This window comes from Buteo buteo, chromosome Z (assembly GCF_964188355.1).
Source record: "Buteo buteo chromosome Z, bButBut1.hap1.1, whole genome shotgun sequence".
Taxonomy (NCBI): Eukaryota; Metazoa; Chordata; class Aves; order Accipitriformes; family Accipitridae; genus Buteo; species Buteo buteo.
The window spans coordinates 36,057,489-36,081,022 of NC_134204.1; the positions used below are offsets into that span (position 1 = coordinate 36,057,489).

Here is a 23,534-nt window from a genome sequence, read left to right on the forward strand (position 1 = left end):
CCAAACCTAAAAACTTGTCCATATGAGGCAAGCACAATAGCCCCTCTGCTATAGGTAGGGTGCAGTGAGAAGCCCTAATGCAGAAGATCTGTACTTTCCAGCATCTGCCTCTCATAGTCCATCCATATCCGCAAGTACTGTGGTGTATTTGTTTCACAAAGTTTGGCAAAGAGGACGAAAGAGGGTATCTAGGCATACTGCAGCTCAGCGATCCACAGAATTATGATTTGAGCACATAAAAGGAGGTTGGACTTGAAAATGCTATTAGTATGCATCTGTTCCAAGGTAGTGGCCAGCTCAGTAAGTGCAATGGGATGTACTTCACAGTATATTATACAATTGACATAGGATAAAAGGGCTTTACAGCACTTTATAAGAGTTTGCAGTGGTGATAGCAGCCTGACAGTGTTAAGGCTCAGAACAGCGAAAGAACATACTGGGAATTCATGCCTGTTGCAGAAGCAGCACAGTTGATAATCCTGTGTCAGAACAGAAATGTCCCAAGTTTCAGGTGTATCTGACAGAATCAGGTTCAGTCTGAGAGTTTTTATTTCATGTATAGTAATAGTATCTGAATGGATGCTGATGGCCATTGCCAAAATTTAGTCCAGTTTCTGGCAGCACACAGAACTGTAGACTTAGGTTTTGTTCTTGTTTTCTTCTGTATCATTTCTGTGGTTTAGAGTAGTACCAATCACATGGCTTTTTGTTCCTTCTCAAATATCCATTTTAACAGAGACTAAAAAGACATCTGAACTCAAAGGCTCCCTGAGTTTCTGTCTGTCCCACTACTGGGAGTGAGGGTGAACAGAATTCAGATGTCTGCACCACTTCAGCTAGATACCCAGCAAGGCATAGTATCAGATTAGAAAAAGACCCTAACTCTAGAGGATGCAGACACAAAGGTTGTGTGGCAGCATTTAAACAGGGAGGTGAGAACCTATCACCAAGACCCTGGAACAGAAATCAGGCACACAGTAAAAGGGCACAAAGGTAAACCTGTAGACCTGAGGGGTTGACAGAAAGTGCAGAAAGCAGTCTGGTAGACAGCTGGAGGATGGCAAAACCAATATACAGCACAGCTACAAAGAACAGAAGGCAGTAAACTTATGTAAAGGTACTACAATAAAAACAATAAGCAATATTATTGTTTTATCTAACAGAAGGAAAAACTATACAGTAATTTTTGTCCTTTATTCTATACAAAGAAATTACATAACACAGTTCGGAGGGTTTCCATTATGCATCTACCTACAAAGGTTAATACTGTGCAAACCCTCATAATCCCAAAATGAAATCTCAAGCAGATCTCAATCAGTTGTAGTCACAAAGATGCTGTCATCTTGTATGTTATTGTCTTTAAAAAAAAGTTTTGCAGGCCAGATCATACATCCTTTCAGACATGTACAGGTCCAACTAATGTACTCTCTCTGTTCAACACTGCAGTACTTCAAACACTTCTATGGGTTCTCAAGATAACTTTAAAGAATTCACTAGCAGTGATTAAATTCTAATGTACAGAACAGGATATTACAGCAACAAAAGCTTGTTTCTTGTAGATATTTATTACATTACCAAATCAATTTACCTGGAAAATCTTTCAATGCAAAGGATTTTTTCCTGTACCTTTAAATACAGAATATGCATTTGGACTGTAAATTGTAAAATATTCCATTCCACAGTTTAGTAATTGGAGAAATATGAACATAAGCATATTTATTAAAATACTTAACAAAAAGCCCATGTTCTCAGAATGTATGATTTATCAGTCGGCCTCACTGTTACAAAGTATAATTGAGACCAGGGTACATACGAGTTTAAAATAAAAACAAAAATCAAAACCCACAAATTTGTACATTGTACACTGCACAATTCCAGGAGAATGTATGGTTTTATTTCACTAATACAAATCAGGAAATTGCCTTGATAGGTGAATTATTAGACACTTGTTTGTTAGAAGGCTTCTTAAGTCTTCCTTGGAGATAAGAGTCTTGACAAAGCATATACCAAATAGGTACCTCATAGCGCAAGTGTTTCTCTATTTTTCCCTTAAATGCAACTGCTTTTCTGCTTTTATTAATTTTATTGAAAATAAAACTAATATATACTTCTAAAATTAGATACTTACAGTGAAAATACCCATTAGCTGAGTGTAAAAGAGTCCACTTATTCCACCTAATATTATTAGACCCATGAAGGCAGATATTCTTAGGAGAGCAAGTTCATGTCTAAATACAAAAACATCCTAGAACAAGACAGAAAGAAGAGAGACACTTTAGCTCTTACAAATTAATTTAAGTCTTTGAACCGAGTGGAAATACTAGACAAGAGCTCTTCCCGAAGACTTATACCTAAAGGCAAATATGGAATTTTTGAGCTACATTGCAAATCATTGATACATTTATGTGCTAAAATTATAAACCAGTAATCTTTTATTTATACATGTAAACAGTTGGGGCTTTTTTGCCAGACTGCTAAAAAACCTCATTCAGGTATATAAGGTTTGGGAGTAGATTGAGCTGAATGGGTTATTCCCGATTCTGTCATCTCACGCTGTGCCAGATTGTTACACAGAAGCTCCAAAACATAAGAAAACCACTCTGTTAAACAGTCTGATTTATGAGACTCCTCTATCTCAGCTCCCAGCCACAGCAAATTTCATTTTAACTTCACCTCTTTTGTAATAAAAGTAACAACATTCCTAGCTTGACTCTTGCAGATGGTACCTACAAAATCCAAGTATCTGTATTGGATTGGTCTCTTTGTAATGCTGTCTATTATCCAACATAAACTTATCTTCATCTTTTAAATTTTGGCCTTAAGTGGATTATTGTAACTTCAGATATGGATGCACAACCAAGTTGCCTCAGGGTGCAGGAGAATATGAATTTACTGTATCAGCTGCTCTGGAAAGCCTGCTCTCACCCAGTAGAAAATATGAAAAGTGTAAGAGAGTTCTATAGATCTTTTTCAAAGGATAAAACACCTTATTTTTATCACAGGAAAACATTTGTACATGGCAGTTACTGTAGATGTACTGCAAGTTCACAACCCATCTTACCCTTTGATAATGAGTTAACCCACCCATTCTCTTATTTATAAGTTACGATTATGTTCTCAAGGCTGTCTTTTGAATGTACACATCTGTTTTTCCACTTAGAAAAGCCAGATCACAGCAGGAAACTATTAAAACCTTTCAAGTAAACTTTAAATTACAACCAGAACATAAAAGTGAACTGAAAAAAAAAAACCAAACCAAAAAAACACTGCTTTTGAACTTTCCTTCTTTACATTCAACCAGTAGGACTTAAGGAAAAGGAATTTTTAGATTCAGGAATACTGGGTTTTAATTAAACAGAGAATAGTTAGAGCAAGTTATATTTAGTAAAGAGGTCTGGGTTTAGATTTAAATTATTTCCATGAAGGTTCAAAATATAAACCCAGGAAAATAGTTTATACTGGCTACCAAAGCTGTGAAGAAAGTCAGTATTTAACGAACAAACAGAAACCACTAGTTAATCAGCTAAAACAAAAAGCAAACCCCAACAGTCTATTCTGAACTGGTAAGCCAGCTCTTCTTAGTATTCGTCTTTCTTGCTGCTGTAGAATATATATGCTTAATTTTATTTTTTTTTTAAGTCTTCTTACTCAGTTAATGACTTAATTCAAAGTTAAATCAAATAAAAATAAAAGCATTCATACTAATTTTTATTCCCCTTTCCACCAGCCCACCAAAGCTTTAAAGAAAAGCAAGGTAAGACACAAGTTCTAGCTGTAAAATAGCTTCCCTTCCTATTCTTCATAGGTATGTTTTACAATATCAGAAATGTTTTAATGTATTCAAACTCAACTTGACAGAAGATAGTGAAATATAAGAGAAGAGTGCCAACAGTGAAGTCAGGTTCTGGATCTAGCATCACACTCCCCCATTAAAAAAAAGTTTGTGACACAGCTCTTAGCATTCCCCCAACATTCTAATTAGAAGAGTTCTTCTCTTGAGCATCATCTTCAGCAGGAAAAACAGACATCACTCAACACATGACAACAGAAAACCCTAGTGTAAAGACGGCAGGTTGCTTTTCGCATTTGGCCCTTCTAACCCGTGTTAAAACTAGAGGTACAGAAAAGGAAAGACTTTTCATACTGAAGTGAAGAACAAGGAATACTACTCTGTGTTTCTTTCCTTCCTTCCTTCCTTCCTTAAGATGAAGCATCTACTGCAAAAGACTGGGGGTTGCTGAATTACTAGTGAGAAGAGGTGACATCACCAATGTTTGTTCCAGCCATTACACAACAGTAGGGGAATCAAAGTCTCTGAGGAAATGATGACCTGGAAATCAATACTGGGGGCTCATGTAGCAATCTGTAGACAGAACAGCATTTTTCTATAGAAAACCAAAGTATATGCAGGAATAGAGTCTTCTGGTAATCAGACCTTTAATAACAGAGCTACTTTAACAATTCCACATTCAAACAGAAACATGTGACTCCACAAAAATAGGAAAAAAAGACCATTTAAAAAAATCCATTTAAATCACAGTAATAGTAATAATTATACATTTAGGATGTTGCTGCTTTATGTAACAGTTCAACTCAATTTATTTTTATTTTTATTTTTCCTTCTCAGAACGGACAAAAACATTTTTCCCAGCTAAGAAAACCAATCAAAACTATAATAAATCAATCCCCAGGACTAGTCAATAAGTAATCAATCCCTCTTTCAATGTATTTTGAACAGATCCTCTTGTTCAAACACCATTTAGGACTCACCAATCTCAGTGCAGTGCAAGGACTGAGACAGCCTGCCCCCCACCTCCAAAATCACACTATCTGTGCTAAGAGAAAGAACTACACAGACTGAGCCACAAAGCATAAGCACACATAAGCTAACATCACCAATGCATGAACCCTCTCTCATGGCACAATAGGTTTTGTCCCATAGCAGCTTTTTTCCACATTGGGCCAGGCTGACATATGTGGCCTTGGCACAGATGTTAAATGCACAGTTTTAACAATGTGAAAGCTGCCCTTCAGGTAGCCCCTTTCTCCTCTCCTTTTTGTCAACATCACAACCTAAGTGCTCTGTCAAAACTTCAGTTCACATGGGTTGCTGCCATCCTCTTTCTACTTAGCATTTCCTAGACAGCTCAGATGTGCCCTCCCCCAGGCTGTTGCGTGTTCTAAAGGTTTTTAAGTTCCCTTTAGCCACTACTTCATCCAGTCAAACTGCAAGGATTCTTGGCCACTTATAAAAATGGATAGAAATGTGTACAATAGAAACTTGTCACAAAATAAGAAGCAAAGTATAGGTCTGTAGGATTATGTTGAGGAATGGATTACATCTGGCATCTTTATCTTACCAGGCAATACCAAAACATTCCACAGAAAGCCAGTCTCCGTGACACATTCACACGAGACTTCCTCAACACCATAGCAGAACACATGCCATGTCTTCATTTGTGAGCATCAACTGTTACGGATGATCCCTACAATGAATGCTATGATTGACTAGGAAAACAGCTATTATAGCTTTATGCTATCATACAGGAGAGAGGTCAAAAACAACGATGGGTCCAGCTTAAGATCATAATCAGTTATATGACCACTGCTTCCAAATTCAACTTTCTTTTTACCCTACTAACACCACCACAAAAAAAAGAGGCATGAAAACATTTAATGGGTCTCTGTCACTTGCAGTACTGGGTCGTTATTTCTAAGGGCTTACAATATTCCTTTAAAAACAGCACACTCTGTACAGCAGACAGAGGTTTCAGCAGGACCAACACAGGACTGTTGTGTCTGTTCCAGAAGAGACAAAGTGAAAAACAACCTTCATAAATTCTCATTTACAGTGTAAGATTCATTTATTCAGTCTTGATTCTTTACTCAAATAGGATATACACAGAAATTTATATACTAACAAAATATACTAGGATACTCCATCTTTCTCTTGGGGAAGGGATACTTCATGTAACACATGCTAACATGCTTGTCTGTGCTCAGTTGCAAATGCCCGGGATGTCTGTCCCAGTCTGGTGATTAAGTCAGTCTATCAACTCTGCTATCATAAAAACAGTGTAGAATATAGAACAAAGCCAGGATGTTGGATTCAAAAAAACAAAACAAAAAATACAGACTGCAGGTTTTGCAGGAAGAAAGAGGAAGGAGAGGTACAGGAGAGAAAATTCGCTCATGTTAAGAAAAAAAAAAGAAGAAAATTAATTCACAGAACACGAGCTGCATTCTAATAACCACTTTTGTAGAGATATTTATTATTAATAACAACTGATGTTTATGTAAAGCACTTTTTGATTGAGGTCTATTTCAGGTTTGCTAAATGAGTAATTTTCCAGTCTGATTCATGACTGATTTGGTTTAAAGTGAAAATGGGAATAGCACTCCGATTCCAAAATCAGTTGCCTACACAGAGTTCAATCCAAAGTGATAATTTTGAAATAATTTCAGACTAGAACAGACTTTAAGAAAAGGCCATACAATCTTTGCATAAAAATTACAATACCAGTATATTAAGATATAATAAAATTTTATCCTCTCAGTTGCTCCTATCTTTTCTCTACAGACAATGTATTAACTTTCTAAGCCTAATTCAATATTCATATGCTGTCGTTATAATTACACAGGAGAGCAGGGTTAGGTTGGTTTTGTAGAACACTGAGAAGGAAAATTTTGATGTATTTTTAATTTTTTAAAAACTCACATCCTGTAGGTCATTTCATGACCCTAAAAGAAAAAGTTTCTTTTAGATTGTCTTTACAATATAAATGGACTTTGCATGATACATATTTCCAGATTTTAATTAATGTTAATATATAATATTGAAATAAATATTACTGTAAAGAATCTTCTCACAAAGTCTAGTGAATATTTCCCAACACCTTTTATTTGGAATTGGGAAAGCTGAGTGTCAGACAGAGCAGGCTGATATTCCCACAATGCCTCTTCCATGATGTTTCCTTTCCCCTCTACCATAGAGCTCAGAACAGTTTAAAAATTAGTTAAGTAACAAAACTTCCATAATATACAATGGATAACTGCAGAACCAGGAACAAAATAAAACTAAACCAGAACAAAGGGGTTTAGGTTTTTTTTATGACAGTGTTTTTTGCTATGACAACCATTTGAGCAACATTTCTAGCAAACAGAATGTATCACCAAAGCTTCTTTCGCTGAAAAGATTAAAAGCCTTCTATGAATCAGGTAAAATGTACTGCCAAAGCATATATTTTTCCTTCTACTTGACCAGCTGTGTCTAGAATCTGTGCCAGCACAGCCATGTAGAGAGCAACTGTAGTCATGAGAAGACTAGTATTTATTCTTCTCATCTCACTAGCCACAGATTGAATACTTCCTAAAAGATACAGACTTCCTGACCTTGATGTTTTTTAATGAAGATGCAAAATTAAGAACGTTCCAGTCTTAGCCTCTGAAAATCATCAAAGCTAGCAGAGGAACTCATATGCTGTTTTATTTGAATTATATATTTTTCTTCTGCTAGGATCTCACATAGACAATTTAATTACCACTTCCTTCATTTCCAGCAGTAATTGTACTCCTCCTGCTGGACAAATAGATGTAATAACCACAATCCATCTTTCTGACTGCATCAATTACACACACCAAGAATACTATGAAGTGATTTTCTGCTATAAGACCTGAAGCTGAAAGATGGTATCTTTATTGAAATGGCTTCCTCCATTAGCTATAAAGTTATCACCCTTACCTTAGCATACTTAATTAAAAGTGTTTGAGTTTTTCTTCCTTAACCCTAAAATTAAAACCACAAGCTTTCATTCAAAAGGAAATACTAACATGCATACAGTGATCATATTTTCATAATGCATTAATCAGTATTGTGATAAAATTATTATTTCACAACAGCATTAAGAGCAATTTTAATTCTACAGCTTCTGTGTCATGTACTATTTTATATCCAAAGAATATAAATTAAGATGAAGGCACACTGCCAAAAAATTCACAAGTATATTTAATCAGCAGAAATAAGGTAATTCCAGATGGCTGTTTAGAAAAAACTATCCATTTTTTCAATTGTGCGCTAAACACTAGCCCCTGTCGGTTCAGAAAATGCAAGCTCTTGGTTACAGCCAAAATTTCGACAAAGAATATCACTTCCATGAAAGGTAGGAGGTGCTGTGGGCTCTGGAATGCTGTGGTACTTCAGCTTTAATTTATATATAAAGACTAAAAGAATGTTGCAGGATGTTTGCCTAAAAACCTAACTAATATTAGGCAAACCTTCTCAGTGTTCCTGTTCATTTGATGTCAAAATTACGTAATTCTGATTCTGTGGCACAAAGTTATACAGCATCATAACCTTAGCAACACTTTTAAAAAATCAGCTTAATGGGACTCTGATGTCATCTTCCAGGAAGATATATTGACTAGACAGCCAAACAAATTATTCTTATTTCTGTTCTTCAGTGTGGGTCCCCCAATCCTGCAACTGAAAAAACAAGAAAGCTAAATACTATTCAGTGTAATACTAGACTTAATAAAGGTCTGAACAGACTAGATCTGCTGTGTCTACTAAGTTTTGCTATACAGTGTAATCATATTTATCTCTCTGGCGCACAGAATGTTAGATTCTGTAACACAGATCCAGTTTTCCAAAAGGAAGAGCGTCATCTGAAGTATCCACATATGCAAATTGATAAAGGCAAAAACCTCACAGCTAAAACTAAACAAAACTAAACAGAACAAACTACTCCATTTTTTCCATGACTCTGTGTGAATTTAGGCAGCCAAGCATGGGAACCTGATCCACTCTTCAGGCAACTACATTAAACTGGGTTAAAATAATGATTGCACATGTATTCTGCCTCCTAAAGGAGGCATCTTCTAAAGGGTAGATATTATAAGTAGGTCTCTCTCCAAAAGACTTGACAGTTAAACCATCAAGAACAAAGTTTCATACGTATTAATTCTTTGAACTGTTATTATTAATAACTATTTATTATTACCTCTTTAGAGGTTGTAAACTGTCTGAAGTAAACATGAGTTCCCTTTTCCTCTCTTGCACAGACCACCTCCAAGCAAATAATTTGGTTCCCTTTCATTCCGCTTTTAAAAAGCAAGGCTAACAGAACTTGGGTTTGTTATCTAAACACAGTGTAGTTACTTAAAGTAAGTTAGAGCATTCAGGGGACTGTCACGATAAAAAGGAAATATTCTACCATGAAATTACATTATTTGCGAAGCACTGCCAATTTCATACAAAGATTTTATCTTCGGAAAACAACACTCCTTCTAGATGCACTGCAGTACCCAATCCAGCATTCAGATCAGTATTATTGAGAAGCCTTTGTGCTTGAAACCTGCAAACCCTGTGCACGGGAAGCCTTCAGAATACGGAAAGTGTAAGATTAGTCTGACCAGAAACATAATAAGTTAACTTATTTTATAAATTAAAAATAAGTTTACAAAGCTCCTGAAACTAGAAGCAAAGGCATTTACATTTAGTTACCTTTCAAAAACATTAACTTTCCAAAAACCCAAAACAGAACATATCCATACGAAATTTTATTTAGACAACAGACTTCTTCACTAATACAGAAAGACTGCAATTTCATATCCCTTTTAACTTGAATGCAGCTACAACAAATCAAAATAGCTCCCTCAAATCTCACAATGCCTGTAAAACAAAGTGAATACGAAAAGCCCATCTGCAACAAACTGGAAAAAAAGTGAAAAATATGAGTACTCCATTTTAAGAGACACATTCTACAGGTCTGTCTCAGTTTACAGGGCAGTGTCTGTGACAAGATGCTTCAAGCAGACAGCAAATTCTTCCCTCTTCTATATTTCTAGAGCCCCTTAAACCACTTAAATGGAAATATTCATATAGGTGAAAAAACTAAAAAATGAAATTCTTTTAGAATAGAAGTTATTTTAAGAGAGATTTGCAAAAATCCTCAACTTCGGTACATTCCACATAATAAAAAGCTGGTATCTATCAACTGGAATGTAACACTTTTATCAGTTCTGGATGATCCAAGGAGTCCAGTCTTCCTACATTTTCAGCTCTCCTTTGACACATCATCTTCACATACACTTTCTTGGGAATATCACATCCACTGCAGACTGATATGGGAGCAAACAAGAGGCTTGGAAGGCTATGCCCCATTCTTTTCCAGAAGCAGATTTTTTCAGGAAGTTTAATATTCTTATTTTATGCCATTTAGGTTACAAAATAATATAACAAACTTAAGTTGTTCATCAAAATGGAAAACAGGATTTGCCTCACCCACAACCAGTGGCCAGTCTCCAGCAGCCTTGAAAGACGGGTGTGACATCACCAGCAGAGAGTATACTGGGGTGTCACATCAACATGGAATAAACAAGTCTGCAGCACTTCAGTAACTGGAAAAAATCTCAACAAAATTTAGAGTACACTACCAATTTCAGGGATGGTCTTAGTCTCTTCACTTAGGACATCCTGAATGTTATCTAACTTTGAATATGTTTTAGATTTGTTTTCTAGGGTTTTCTCTTTTGTGCGCTTATATTTGTTATAGTCCAGTACAAATACAAAGTCCATTTTAAATTTTGGGTAGAATTTTTTATGTTTCTTTATGAGCAAGATCTTGTAACATTTTCTTCAAAAGAAAGAATATCAGCTTTGCTGTTCTAACACTTACAAGTATTCAGCAACTTTCAAGCAAATCTCTTGAATATTCTGAACACAACAGATAATAGACATAAATGAGTACCAGACACAGAGACTTTACAACTTCAATTCCATAATGGAAGAAATTCCATAATTTTTACTCTATTCCAATCTATTCCAATTGCATTTTCTCTGTCTATATGTTCAACTGTGTTTTGCTGATGACAAGATGTTGAAATATGATAATGGCATAGAGTCCAAATAAAACAAACCAAACTTAATTCTCCCTTAACCCACGCGACCTTTTCAAAGCAACACAAAATATTGCTTCTCAACCAATGTAGATTTTTCTCCTTTCAGAATGATCATATGTTTTTTCTCATTTTTCTGGCAATATCGACATTTTTAAACAGGGACTTAGGATAGATATATATGCTGCATAAATTTACTTTGGAGAGATTAGAAAGAAATTTGAATATACCTAAAGTAGTTACCTTGCTTCTTCCCAGTATTCACTAATCACTTCTAAAAGAACCTAACTGGTTCTGTCCTCCCTTCCTAGATTTCTAAGAAAACTAATGTTGTGTTTTTAACACACAGAAATCATATACCCTTTCAGAATATTGTGTTACTTACCATAAATCAAGTTTGCTCACTTGACAACATACATCTAGTTGAACTCTATTCACTGTCAACAACTGAGCCAGCATAAACATGTAGTAACTAGATACCAAAATAAATTACATTGCAGTACTAGCTATTTATTCAACTTCATAGAGAAAACTGATTCTTACCCAGTTTCCCTTCTTCAGAGGCAAAAAGTAGTAGTAATGGCAGAAATCAAGTATCAGCGTATAAGAACTAAGGATCTGAGTGTAGAAACACAGCTGTAGAAACAGCCAATGATTGTCTTCACCAACACAATTATTAATCCTGTAGAGAAACAAAGAGTATATATAAAGAAAGAAATATAAAGATGTTAACACTGCAGTTATGATATGGTGAATAAGAGAAGTTATTATTATTTATGGAGCAAACATAAGAACTACTGACTAAACACTCCATCCTTAATCAAAGTGATGATCTCTGTGTTAGAGATGGCAGTTACTGTAAAGCATGGTTTCCTTATACTGCCACTTAAAGTGTAGGTTGCATTACTGAGATCACTGCTTAGAACAGGAGACATATTTCTCTGTATCTTCATATACCAAAGATGCTCCCACGATTTTAAGTAATACTCAAGTAACAATTTTTTTTTAAAAGTCCGCAAAGTTTCACAGTAATACATATTATCTTCTGCAACTCAACACATTTCACTGGTTGTGAACTATGTTGAGTCCAAAAACTGGAAATACAAATGAATGGTTTGAAATAAACGTGACCATAGCATACCCCAATGAGAAATACGCATGACTTAGGAAGGACCCTAAGACACAGAAGACAAAACAAGCATCTCTATTCAGAAACTCCTTCTGCATATAGCATAAATGAGTAAGAGAATCACAAGGATTCTAGAAATATTAAGCACGAGATTCAAAATCTTTGACATCTACATCTAGTCTGCTTCACAGAAGTTATGCTGATGCAAAAAATGTGATTGGCGTGCAATTTCATACAAGCATTGGCACAGACAGCAGTACCAAGCTAAACCATAATGACAAAAAGCACTATACTGGCACTATTTTCAGAAGTAGCGATTGACAAAAAAGGTAGTTTGAAAAATGGCTAAATCAACATAGGAGGATCCTGGTGTCAATTTTGTCCTCTGCAGTTCATCATTGCTGTCTTGCTGGAAATGATACCTCAGAACCACCGACAGAAATGTTTATGTTCATTTTAAGCTACAAACAATCAATTTAAATAGACAATTTTAGCCAGATTACTTCATTTTGACTGAAACTAGTTAAAGAACACTAAAATAAGCAATTTCACTACAAAATCAGTGAGGCTATGACAAGTGGGGCATGGTATGAGTCAATAACATTTTCTACTTAGCATAGCAATTTGGTAAACTAAAAACCAAAAACTGTCTGAAACCATGATCTGTTTTTATTATTATAAAGAGCATCACCTCTTATGTTGAAATTGTAATCTTTTATTTCAATCCAAGAAACATAAATATTTGTCTATTTCCTACCAAAAAAAATTTTTTTCCAGCATCAGAAACTAAATTGCAACAAATGAAATAAATCTTCAATGTACAAATCAATTATTTCGATCAGTTTTAGGAGTAAAAATTCCAATTCTTTAAACAAAATATGTGAATTTTGCAAAACTATATGGCACATAACAATTTGACAATGCTAACATGTTACACTGCAACAGTTCTTATTGTCAGTTTTACCTGTAGACATAAGAAGTCTCAAAGCTGTTTTTTCCCTGCTCTAAATGCCTAAATGATTAAGCACTACTGGGAAAGAAATATGACAAATGAGCAATAGTCAAGACCATGAACTTTGAAATGATTCACTAAACCAGTAGATGGTTAGAACAAATGTCCTGGTCTTACCATGGACAGTGGTGATCCATTCTCCTCACGCAATGTCCACAACGACTGCAATGGTGTGAACGCTTTGGTCTCATCATATTGCATTTGTTACATAATTCCCAGTATTCTCGTTCTAGGTGAAAATGTAAAGAAAGACACTTTAGAGAGATTTTAACTCAGTACAGCACACTCATGATGTATCTATATCTTAGTGATTCAAAGAGAAAAAAAATCTTACCGTATTACATTCTTATATATAAGCAGCATACAAAAAACTTTTTTCCCACTGTCATCTTAATTAAACTGGAAGATATTACTGCCACTCTGTGCCAGTTTTCTTCTCCAAAATCATCTCTCCTCCTATGTCTTACTAGGGAGTAATTATTACAGCACAAAAGCTATCACTCAAACAAGGAAGACCGTAATTCAATTATTTTCTTACATGTCTACTGTGAAAAAACCTATCTGCTAGACAGAAGCATCATACAATCTCCCCGCCATTCCAAAACCTCCTGAGGAAATACTGCTACTCAAATTTGTCAGAGCTAGCTAACGAAAATAAAATACACAATGAACACTTCAGGAGCATCTTCCATCTCAAAGCATTTTAAGACATGCATCTCACATCATGCAATTTTACACATAAGGCAACCAAAGAACAGATAGAGGATAGGCTTGTATTTAAAAAGATGCAATATTTTTGGATGCCCAATGTGAGATTCTTTATGCTGATCTCCAGAGATACTGAGTAGCTGAAACTACCAGTACCTACTACTGCTCAGCCTAGCTATTATTTACCTCAAATTGCACCATCCAAATTAGAGGAAGCCTTTAAAAAATAAGCATTCAAATTATATATTCAGAAAGTTCATCTTCACATAGGAAACAAATCACACCAACACTGTAATACTTCCATTCACAAAAGTATATATTTTCTGTCTTTAAGGAAAATAGGTGCATGACTGAGAACCTTAAATATTTTGACTAGTTGTTTCTAGTTCTTTGATGCAGAGAAATTTCTTAAATCCCAGGGGAAAAAAAATAAGCTTAGCTTTTACAGTAGGACATTCTGAAATTTTATATGGTAAAGCACTGTCCCTATGTAAACAAAATAAAGTTAAATTTAGCACTTCTGAGCCACCTGCAGGCAGCTCTAATGTTGTCTTTCTTGCTGCAGAACAACATTTGGACACTGGAAGTAACAAAGCCCAATATCTGAGATCATTAAACTAGTAATAATGCCAGATGGAAACTGATTTACAATCTGTTCCCATAAATACAGTGTCACGAAGGTGTCACTTCCTAATAGGTTAGCTACCAGCAGAGTTCAGAAACACCCCAACCTCATTTTTGAATACAATTTATACCATGCAAAAATGTATCTTCCTGTCAACCTAAAGAATACCAGAGAACCGAAGTGCTACTTCAGAAAGTAAAAAACCCCTGACATAGCACACACCAAGTCATATTAATCAATGTCATAGTCAAGCCTAAGTGTTCCATCTTCAGAAGTATCTATGAAGTATCATTGCCATATGAAATGAATGGAGCATGAAGAGGTGGGAGAGCTATTCAAAGGGATCCCTTAAAAGAGAAAGAAACATTTGTGCCCAAAGGGAATTTGTACTGGTCCTGGTATTTTGCAAGTAAATGAACATTCAGTCATAAATGCAACCGTCTGTAACTGTACTGAGTGTCTTCATTCTCCAGTTCAGGTTGCAGATTCCATGTTGTTCTTCCTGCAGCAAGAACTCTGACTGCAGAACCCAAAGTCTGACCCACCTTCCATTTTACTGGATTCAAAGGATCAGTTACCAGGAGCAGAAAGAACACTGACATGAGATTTTCTGATATCAGTGTTTCACTTCTGAATCCCAGGGAGATACATCTCTTCCGACTATCTGCTGCCTCGTTTGTGCACACCACTGTAACAACAGTGCTGATGCTAAACAAATCATGTTTCCAAACACATCAACCTAGATTCTCACTAATATCAGGAAGAGAGAGCAAAATGTTACTGCTGGCATCCACCACGCTGCAAGACAAGACTGAAGTATTTACACCTCACTGCATTTGATATGTTTTCTACATTCAGAAAGTATTTTCTGTTTATGTGACAAAGCTCATACCATTTAATAGCCCTACTCCATTCTAAACTGCTAGGTAAAAGCATGATGCATTAGACAAGCACCTTAATAGCATCAAACAGTTCACAAAAATATTGGCTTTCTCTGTGGAGAATTATTAAGGTTTTAAATTCCCTCCAGTTTCTGGAGCATCGGATACCATATGGGAATTGTGGGATAGATTCACAGAAAATGGAATTCAGAAACAGAAATGAATTGTCACATGTTAAGTTGCTACTCTATAGCAAGGCAATATAATTAGCGTCACATTTGTTTGGTTAACAGCCCATACAAATGTAAGTCACTGAAAAAAATTTGTAAAAAATGCACAAGTAAAATCCAGCGTAAGAGTACCTTCTACCATCACTTTCAACGTCTTATAAATTTACTTAGAAAAAAGCTGTAGAATTATAATGACTAATCATCTCTAAACACTTTTCATTAAATATTATCAAGTTAGAAGTATATGCAGTATGTTTGAAAGCCTAGAATGCAAAAAAAGTTCTTCCCATGGAAAAATTTCCTAGCAGAAGTTCCTACATTACTAAACTTCTGACGGAATAGAAGTTTTGAAACGAAGTTTTGAGTCTACACAAGGGGAAGTGCTAGAAATGTACAAGATAAAAACAGTAACATACCAATTTTAATTTCATTAACAATATTAGGCTTCAGCAAAGACAGCTCATGGTTTCCATCAAATCTCATAAAATCAAACTGATTCCTAATTATTTTGAGGACGTCAAATTACATAGAAACAACCTTATGTACCTGTAATCGGTATCTTTGGGTTTTCAGGTAGCTTTCCTGGATCAGCTACCGAGGCTCTTAGTAATGAAGCTATACAAAACAATGAGCAGAAGTAATAACCTGAAAAAATAAATAAGCATTTGTTAGTCTTTTTCAGGTGTACAAAATATCTACTGTACACTGCATCAAAAATATAGATGCTCCAGCACCAAGTTGGAAATTACTCAGCCTTCCCATTCAATTCCAGATATATTTTTGGTACCATACAGTCTACAATATTAAGCACTCCCCAGTCTTAAAAAGGGAGAGGGACAGGAAATGGTAGCAGTGAACACTGTTTTGATAGGACGCCATTATGACCTGACTACTGTATTTAAGAAGTTCCTCCACTGTCTTATCAAATAAGCACCAGTCATTCTACACCTCAAAGCCTCTACGTGAAACGACATTTTGAGTAGTCCATCTTCGCTTTAAAGTTGGTTTCAGTTATAATTCAAGCCTTCTCCCCAGCAAAACCTATTAGCGTAACTCATATTAGCTGACAAATTCAAGTTTGTGAACCATCAGCACTACCACCCCAAATTCTGAGAGCACTAAGAGTTGTGGGCCTGAAATTCTGTCAAGTTCTAGCTACAAGATGTGAAAGCCATATTAATGCTTTTCCCCAGTTTCCACATGAACAAGTTTTACCATAACACCTTTGAAATGAATGAAGTGTGTCAACTTCTCAGAGCATAATATGTAGGATGCATCCCAGTACTCGTATACTTTATCTTTATCCTTCACATTATTCTTTATTTTCTGACGTTTCTCATACATGTTAACTGCCCAAAGATACTATTTTCACTAGTAGAGAAAAGGGCTAAATTGACTTACACAAAATTGCCACAACTGAAATATGTCCCTCTTCATAGTGAGGAAAAAGGATGACTTTTGGAATGAAGATTGTATTGTACAGCCAGACAAAGATAATCAGGCCCATGCAGCACCAACCCTGGGGGTCAACCACAAAGTGAATTCGTCGTCCCATTGAACAAAAACAGTTAATAATCTCTCACGACCCAGGAAGAAAAGATTATCCTAGAGAGATTAAAAAAAAAAAAAAAAAAAGTAAATCAACCAGTATCATGCAACCTACAGGGTTCCACTTACATTCAAATAGGAAAAAAAACCCCTGTCAGCTATGGATTTAAGGAATTAAATGAAAACTTAGAGACATTTCACATACCCTGTTCAGGTACCAGGAATAGAAACATTTTATGATTTCATTTATTAGTTACATCTTGCTAAAAAGTAACATTTATCATCAAGATGGAAGTAAAACAAGTACCTGGGAAAACTATTAAGTAATATGTAAAGCAAGCAACTGTGAGCCAGATGGCAGCAGCAAAGGATATAAACATTACAGAAAAGAAGTCTCCCATCAAAATAAAAAGTTTGCAAAGCAAACAAGAAATACAGGGAATCATTTATGTTATACAAGGATTCATCGTACCTACCTATCATAGTCTCCCAACTATATTTGAAAATTTTTTTTAAAAGCTTGTATGCTAAAATAGTCACAGGCTTCCCTAGGAATCTGTAATTCTTCTCTGCTTAAAAGACCTCCTTCATGGCATTTATAGCAAAGCAATAGAGAAAGGAACCACACTACCCTAACATCTTTCATGTAGATCATTAAGACGTATCATACAATAGTAAGTTTTCTCACTATTAATCACACTTAAAACATCCATTCTGATAGTGTGCTGGGCTCTTTTTTAGTTTCGGCTGAAGAAACCCCACCAAGTCCTACAGTATGAACCTCAGAGCTTCATAAACTGATCTTCATAAAAATGCAGCATAAAGTCGTAAGCACTATTCAGCAGAAGCCTCAAGGGAAGGATTACTACTGTTAGTTTTTTTGCCAGGCTGCCTTCATATACGTATCTTAATACTGCAACACACACATAAACCCCAAGCTACTCTCCTACACATTAGTCTCCCTGATTTCTGGGCTTCAGGGAACTTGACAATTTCAGATGGATTTCCTTCCACTCCTTTCACCTTCTACTTGTTGCATTGAAATTTCACCTTGTTTATCAGACATCTCTGTTTCCATGGGTTTTGCTCTACTTGTTTCATGTCTGTCTATCCTCACTTGCATTCACCATTTCTCTGCTTAATATTACCCACAAGTTTCATTAGTCTTGTTTCCTTCTTTTTTGAGATATCTCTAGTCAAAATCAGACCCAAATAAGCTGATATTTTTCCACACTTCTATGCAGTATTTATCATCAGCCTTTGCTTGCTATCTTCTAGTAAAACAGCATTCCCATTCAGGTATAGCAGAGTATTAAGTGCTAATTTTTATCCTAAAAAGGCATCAAATTTGCTAACACTTGTTTTATAAACCCATGTTGCATACTGAACACAGCTACTGTGCCCTTAAAACTGTTTTTAAGTTCATGATAATCACAAAAAACCTATTTAGGCCTATATTTACTATTTTTTTTAATTTTATTATACATAGCATTTATGCATCATAGTCTGTTGTATACATGGTATTAATATACTACACACATATGTACAGTCTCTAGACATATAAATGATGTAGTATTATACTCCTGAATCTGCCAGTTCTTCATGTGCCTCTGTTGTAAGCTAGCTTTGGCAACCAGCAGGTTTAGAACTAAAAAACATTTCATATCCTTCTAAGCATGCACTGATGGAGGATGTGTCTCATCAAGCAAAGAAGCTGTGGGAGGTGACCAGACTGTACAACACTAGGGATGCTGAAAAGGAGATGGACCAGAACCCCTCCAAGACCCTGCAGCTACATGAACCCTCACTGCACTGAGGGGAAGCAGGCAGAGCCTTAGCTTGTCAGGCTGGGCATGGAGATGCTGCGTCTGGCAAAGCCTGGGAGTTTGTGAGGTCTGGCACCAGGAGGATGGTTCCTTCTCTGCTTGCAGCTCTGATCTACAGAGCAGGTTCTGAGCCCTGGCAGCTGGCAAAGACAAGGAGCTCTGTCCAATGAAGCTTCCGAGCTGGCTGTGCCCAAGTCCTGTGGCAGCGTGGGCAGGACGGAGCAAGAAACAGTGGCGAGAAACACCTTGCTGCAGGGACAGAGGCACCTCTGCCAGCCCAACCTGCCACCTGGCAAGGTTTGCTGCTTGCCAGGGGCTTGGGTCCTTGTTACCATGGACAGGCTGTTCCTGAGGCTGGTAGCAGTCCGGCCCTCAGACTGTTACCCTCAGCTACTCTTCCATAGGGGCACCACAGATATAGCCAGGAGAGGCCAGGAGCGTTATCAGGCCAGAGCCCGGGGACGAGGTGGTGTCTCCTTCATCCTGCTGATGAAGGGGAAGGACTTGAGGAGGAGTAGGCAGATCCTGCAGACCAACAAGTGTTTGTGCAGCTTCTGTCAAAAGCTGGGACTCAGCTTTTACATCCACAGGACTTTCTCTGAGGATCAAGAACTGGGGAGGAGGTGGAGGGCAGGATCCACCTGACCCTATGTGGACAGAGATCTTACCAACAAAACAGAGGTGAAGCGGGGCTGCAACAAGTGTGTGCGCACACTTGATACAGAAACACCATTTGGGTGTACTGGGATGGGATTAGGAAAGCCAAATCCCACCTGGAGTTGAATCTGGTGAGGGATATGAAGGTCAAAAGGAAAGTCTTGTACAGGTATATGAGCAGCATAAGGAAGGCTGAGGGAAATGTGGGCCCACTGCTGGATGGGGCAGGGTACCTGGTGAAAGGATACAAAAAAAGTCAAAGTGCCTTAGTCACCTTGCTCTTTATGAGTAAGACCTGCTTTCTGGAATCCCAGGCCCCTGAGACCCGTAGGAAAGTCTGGAGCAAGAAAGATTTACTCTGAGTGAGGGAGGATCAGATTAAGAAACCTTTAAACAAAACTGGACATAAGACCTCCATGGGACCTGATGAGATGGCACCATGAGTGCTGAGAGAGCTGGCCCTGTTATTGTGAAGCTGCTGTCAAACACGTTTGAAAGTTTTAGGCTGATGGGTGAGGTTCTGCAGGACTCAAGAAAGCAAGTGTCAACCCAGTTTTCAAGGGCAAGAAGGAGGATCCACGCAACTACAGGCCTGTTAAGCCTCACCCTGACCCCTGGGAAGGTGGAGCAAATAATCCTGGAAACTTGTTTCCAAACTCATGAAGGACAGGAAGGTGACTGGGAGTAGTGAGCATGGATTTATGAAGGGGAAACCATGCAGACTGACAGAAACACAGAGGCCAAAAAACCCAGAGGCAGCTAGAAACACTGCCGACTGCGGAAGAATCCATCTGTTTTCCATCTTACCAGAGCAGTAGAGATTCCATGACTCCATAGCACTTCCTCAGAAGGGGAAATAACAGCTCAACAAACAAAACAGAGAGATAGAAGTACTGAAATACTTGTTTCCAAGTGACCTACTAAGTATAAAGTACAAGCAATAAGCAGTGAGATAGATTCTGGAGAAAACAATTAGAATGCCTATAATGGAAATGTATCCCAAATTTTTACAATTTGATGACTAAATTTTGCCTGCATGGCATTATTCACTTTTATAATCAAAAAAACAACCCAAAACAAAACAAAACCAAACATACACACACACAAACCCATACCTTTGATGGCAAGTTCCACACTTAAGTTGGAACTATGCAAAAAAAGGCCCCATTCTCAAGATAGGGAGATTTTTCATCATCATCTTCTGTATCGTTTCTGAAAGAGACAGAAAAGAGTGCGATACTCAAACAATCATCATCACTGGTTTGAAAGGCAGCATATAACGGATTACCTTCTATTCTGTTCTTCACACCCCACCTCACTGAGTACAGCTTCCTCTCAAGCTATTCACAGAGATATCCAGATCTTTTGCCTCCCATGTCTGAACTGACATGCTGATTCTAGCTAGCTTTCCTTGAATTTCAGTTCTAGGCCATTTCGCAATTTGAATATACATTCAAAAGGATGGGATTGTTCAGAGAAAGGTCTATATAAAACTGCACTACTGCCAGTGTATTTCAGTTAAATTATGATATACTTGCTTCCTGCATGCCTACTGTAACGATAAATTAAGTTTTATACTTTTCATTATACTTTTCTCGCAATACTGCATAAACAATGTTAATATATTGACCTTCTCCAGCAAAGTGAGCTTTTTCCTCTCTCCCTCTTGGTTTATGACCGTACATAAATAGGTAAGGAGGAATGGGGTGGGAGTGGGGGGTGTAGATGGAATAAAGAAAACCTAACACGTGCACATTCTGATGATTAGGTAGAAAGTACTAGATTCCAAGTTAACTCACAAACAAGGTGAGTTTATAATTTTATCTTTTTAAACATACTTTAAAAATATATATATTTACTCTTTCAAATACAATGTCAAAAGAAAGGAAGACGGATCTCAAATAATTCTGTTCTTTAGGATGCATCATTTCTGATAAGAATAACTACAATACGTAGAAGAAAAAAGTCTATGAGCAGGTTTACAACAAATCAGTTGAAAAGAAGCAATTAAGTGATTTATATCTGTATACACTCAGTATTCACACATGCAACGCCTAAGAAAATTTCCAGCGAAATAATTTAGGATAAAATACACAACAGTTGTGTTGGAGGTTTTGTGGTTTCCTTCCCTCTTACCCTAATTTATAGCCATTTTTTCTAAATAAACATCTCAAACACAAAGCATTTGAAAGCAAACAGTAGCTGTGGCTGTGAAAAGCTTCAGCTTTACCAAAACATGACTGAGCCTTTTCTACATAATCGAGAATTGCTCTTGCCTCTCCAAAAAATACTTTCACTGAGGGATGCCTGGACAGCATTTTTTCCTAACCCTTTTATTTCTGCCCAATTCAGTTGATGGTGTAATAAACTCAGTATTCGTTCACTACAATCACCTCCAATATGACTTCTGATGTGCCATCCACTGAATAATGAAACCACAGAACGAGTCAGGCAGGCAGAAAGTCACTTCTGAGAAATGAGAAAGCTTTGCACTAATCATGAATGTCAACATGAAATAAAGACTGTTTTAATAGGCTCATTTGAAGGCAAACTTCAAAAAAAGTATACTATTTTGCATCAAGACTGTCCCAAAACATACTTAGAAAGTTCTGTTTCATAAATAAACCCAATACAAGCATTACTCCATTTCTTATCTTAGGAAGTATGACAACTAGCTCTGGTGACATCCTGCTTCTTGCACTTTTATGGCTGTTGCACTGATACTTAACTAGAAACCAAGATCTTATATATTCTGCCTCATTTTAGCCCTGGACTTCTACTTCAGTAAGAAAAGCAAGACTTTGTGAAATCTGAATTCCAGAACGTTCTTCACAAATGCTTAAACAATTCCTGAATGACACAGATCAATAATTCATAGTATTGTTCACTGTGAAACACAACTTTAAGACCCCATGCAAACTGAACAATACTACCCTCTATAAAATACACTTCTAGAGTGAGAAGAACACCACTTTCTAAAAAGGCTGTATTCTAAGCCATTCAGACAGAAAAAGGAGCAGAGAGTACAAACATGAGAGATATACTTGCTATAATATTTGATAGCCAAGACAAGGCCATAACAAGCAAGAGCCTCTGTCAATTTGTGGATTAGGCTGCGGTTTTAGATCTGTGACTTTCCTGAAAGTGTAAGAATGACTGACAAAAATTACTGATATAAAACTAAAAGTACACTTCACCAGAAAAAAAAAAAGTCGACTTGGACCAAACAACTAAATTACTTTCAATAACATTTTAAAGAAGTCACTTACGTGATGTTATCAAGTGTCAGAATTACCCCTATGCCTTCTGCAGCTCTTCCGTTTAACAAAACTAGTATCCGAATAACCAGTTAATACACACAGCAGCATATTTTTGCCATGACAAAACTCCATGTACCTGGCATTGCACATGTTTATACAATAGATGGTTGTTCGTAGAGACCTTGGCACTACACAGTTGTTACGTGGCTGTTGAAGGGCGGGTTAAGCTAGGCAAGACATTCCCACCCAATTATTTTTTCTAGATGGGATCTTGCAAGGTGTACGTGTAAACACCTAATGCACTCATTAAAGATGCCAAACGGGCTTGGACTGGGACGTGGCTTGACATTAACGTACGTACACTATGTCCTCACTGATCACAAATCCATGAAAACTTATCTTCACCTACTGACGACCAACCAGCCGCTTGTAGACAGATAATACACGCTACTTAAGCACATCACTGTTTGAATACTCAGTGCGATGGGAATGAAGACCTACAATTTCATTTTACTAACTAGTGGAGCTGCAAAATGAAAGCGTGAAACTAAGAAAGGTCAGAGGGCATTGCATTTCCTTGTGCTGTGTTGCTGGAGCCCACAGCCAACAAAACGCACGCACCTCTTCCATCACCAGCTCAAAAGCAGAAAATGCCCTCCTCATCATTTAGCAAAAAAAAAAAAAAAAAGCAGCATTGTGGAGCTTCGTGCAAATGACAACAGTATTTATTTCGTAGGTAAGGAGATATTCATCAAGTCTGCT

At 36.9% G+C, this 23,534-nt stretch overlaps 1 protein-coding gene across 7 annotated transcripts in view; it reads right to left on the reverse strand.

The window, feature by feature from the left end:
• Positions 1-23,534, reverse strand: part of ZDHHC21 (zDHHC palmitoyltransferase 21) — a 53,256-nt gene that overhangs the window by 13,679 nt on the left and 16,043 nt on the right. For 4 of the 7 annotated variants that reach the window (XM_075020683.1, XM_075020681.1, XM_075020684.1 and 1 more), the window contains 7 exons: positions 20,628-20,724; positions 16,883-17,086; positions 16,028-16,126; positions 13,155-13,266; positions 11,440-11,578; positions 2,129-2,245; positions 1,008-1,082 (listed from right to left, as the gene is read on the reverse strand). In XM_075020683.1, coding sequence (XP_074876784.1) covers positions 1,008-1,082; positions 2,129-2,245; positions 11,440-11,578; positions 13,155-13,266; positions 16,028-16,126; positions 16,883-17,036 — 696 coding nt within the window. In that variant the 5' untranslated portion in view covers positions 17,037-17,086; positions 20,628-20,724. The remainder of the gene's footprint in view (positions 1-1,007; positions 1,083-2,128; positions 2,246-11,439; positions 11,579-13,154; positions 13,267-16,027; positions 16,127-16,882; positions 17,087-20,627; positions 20,725-23,534) is intronic. The other 3 variants (XM_075020685.1, XM_075020687.1, XM_075020688.1) reach the window with 2 other exon arrangements.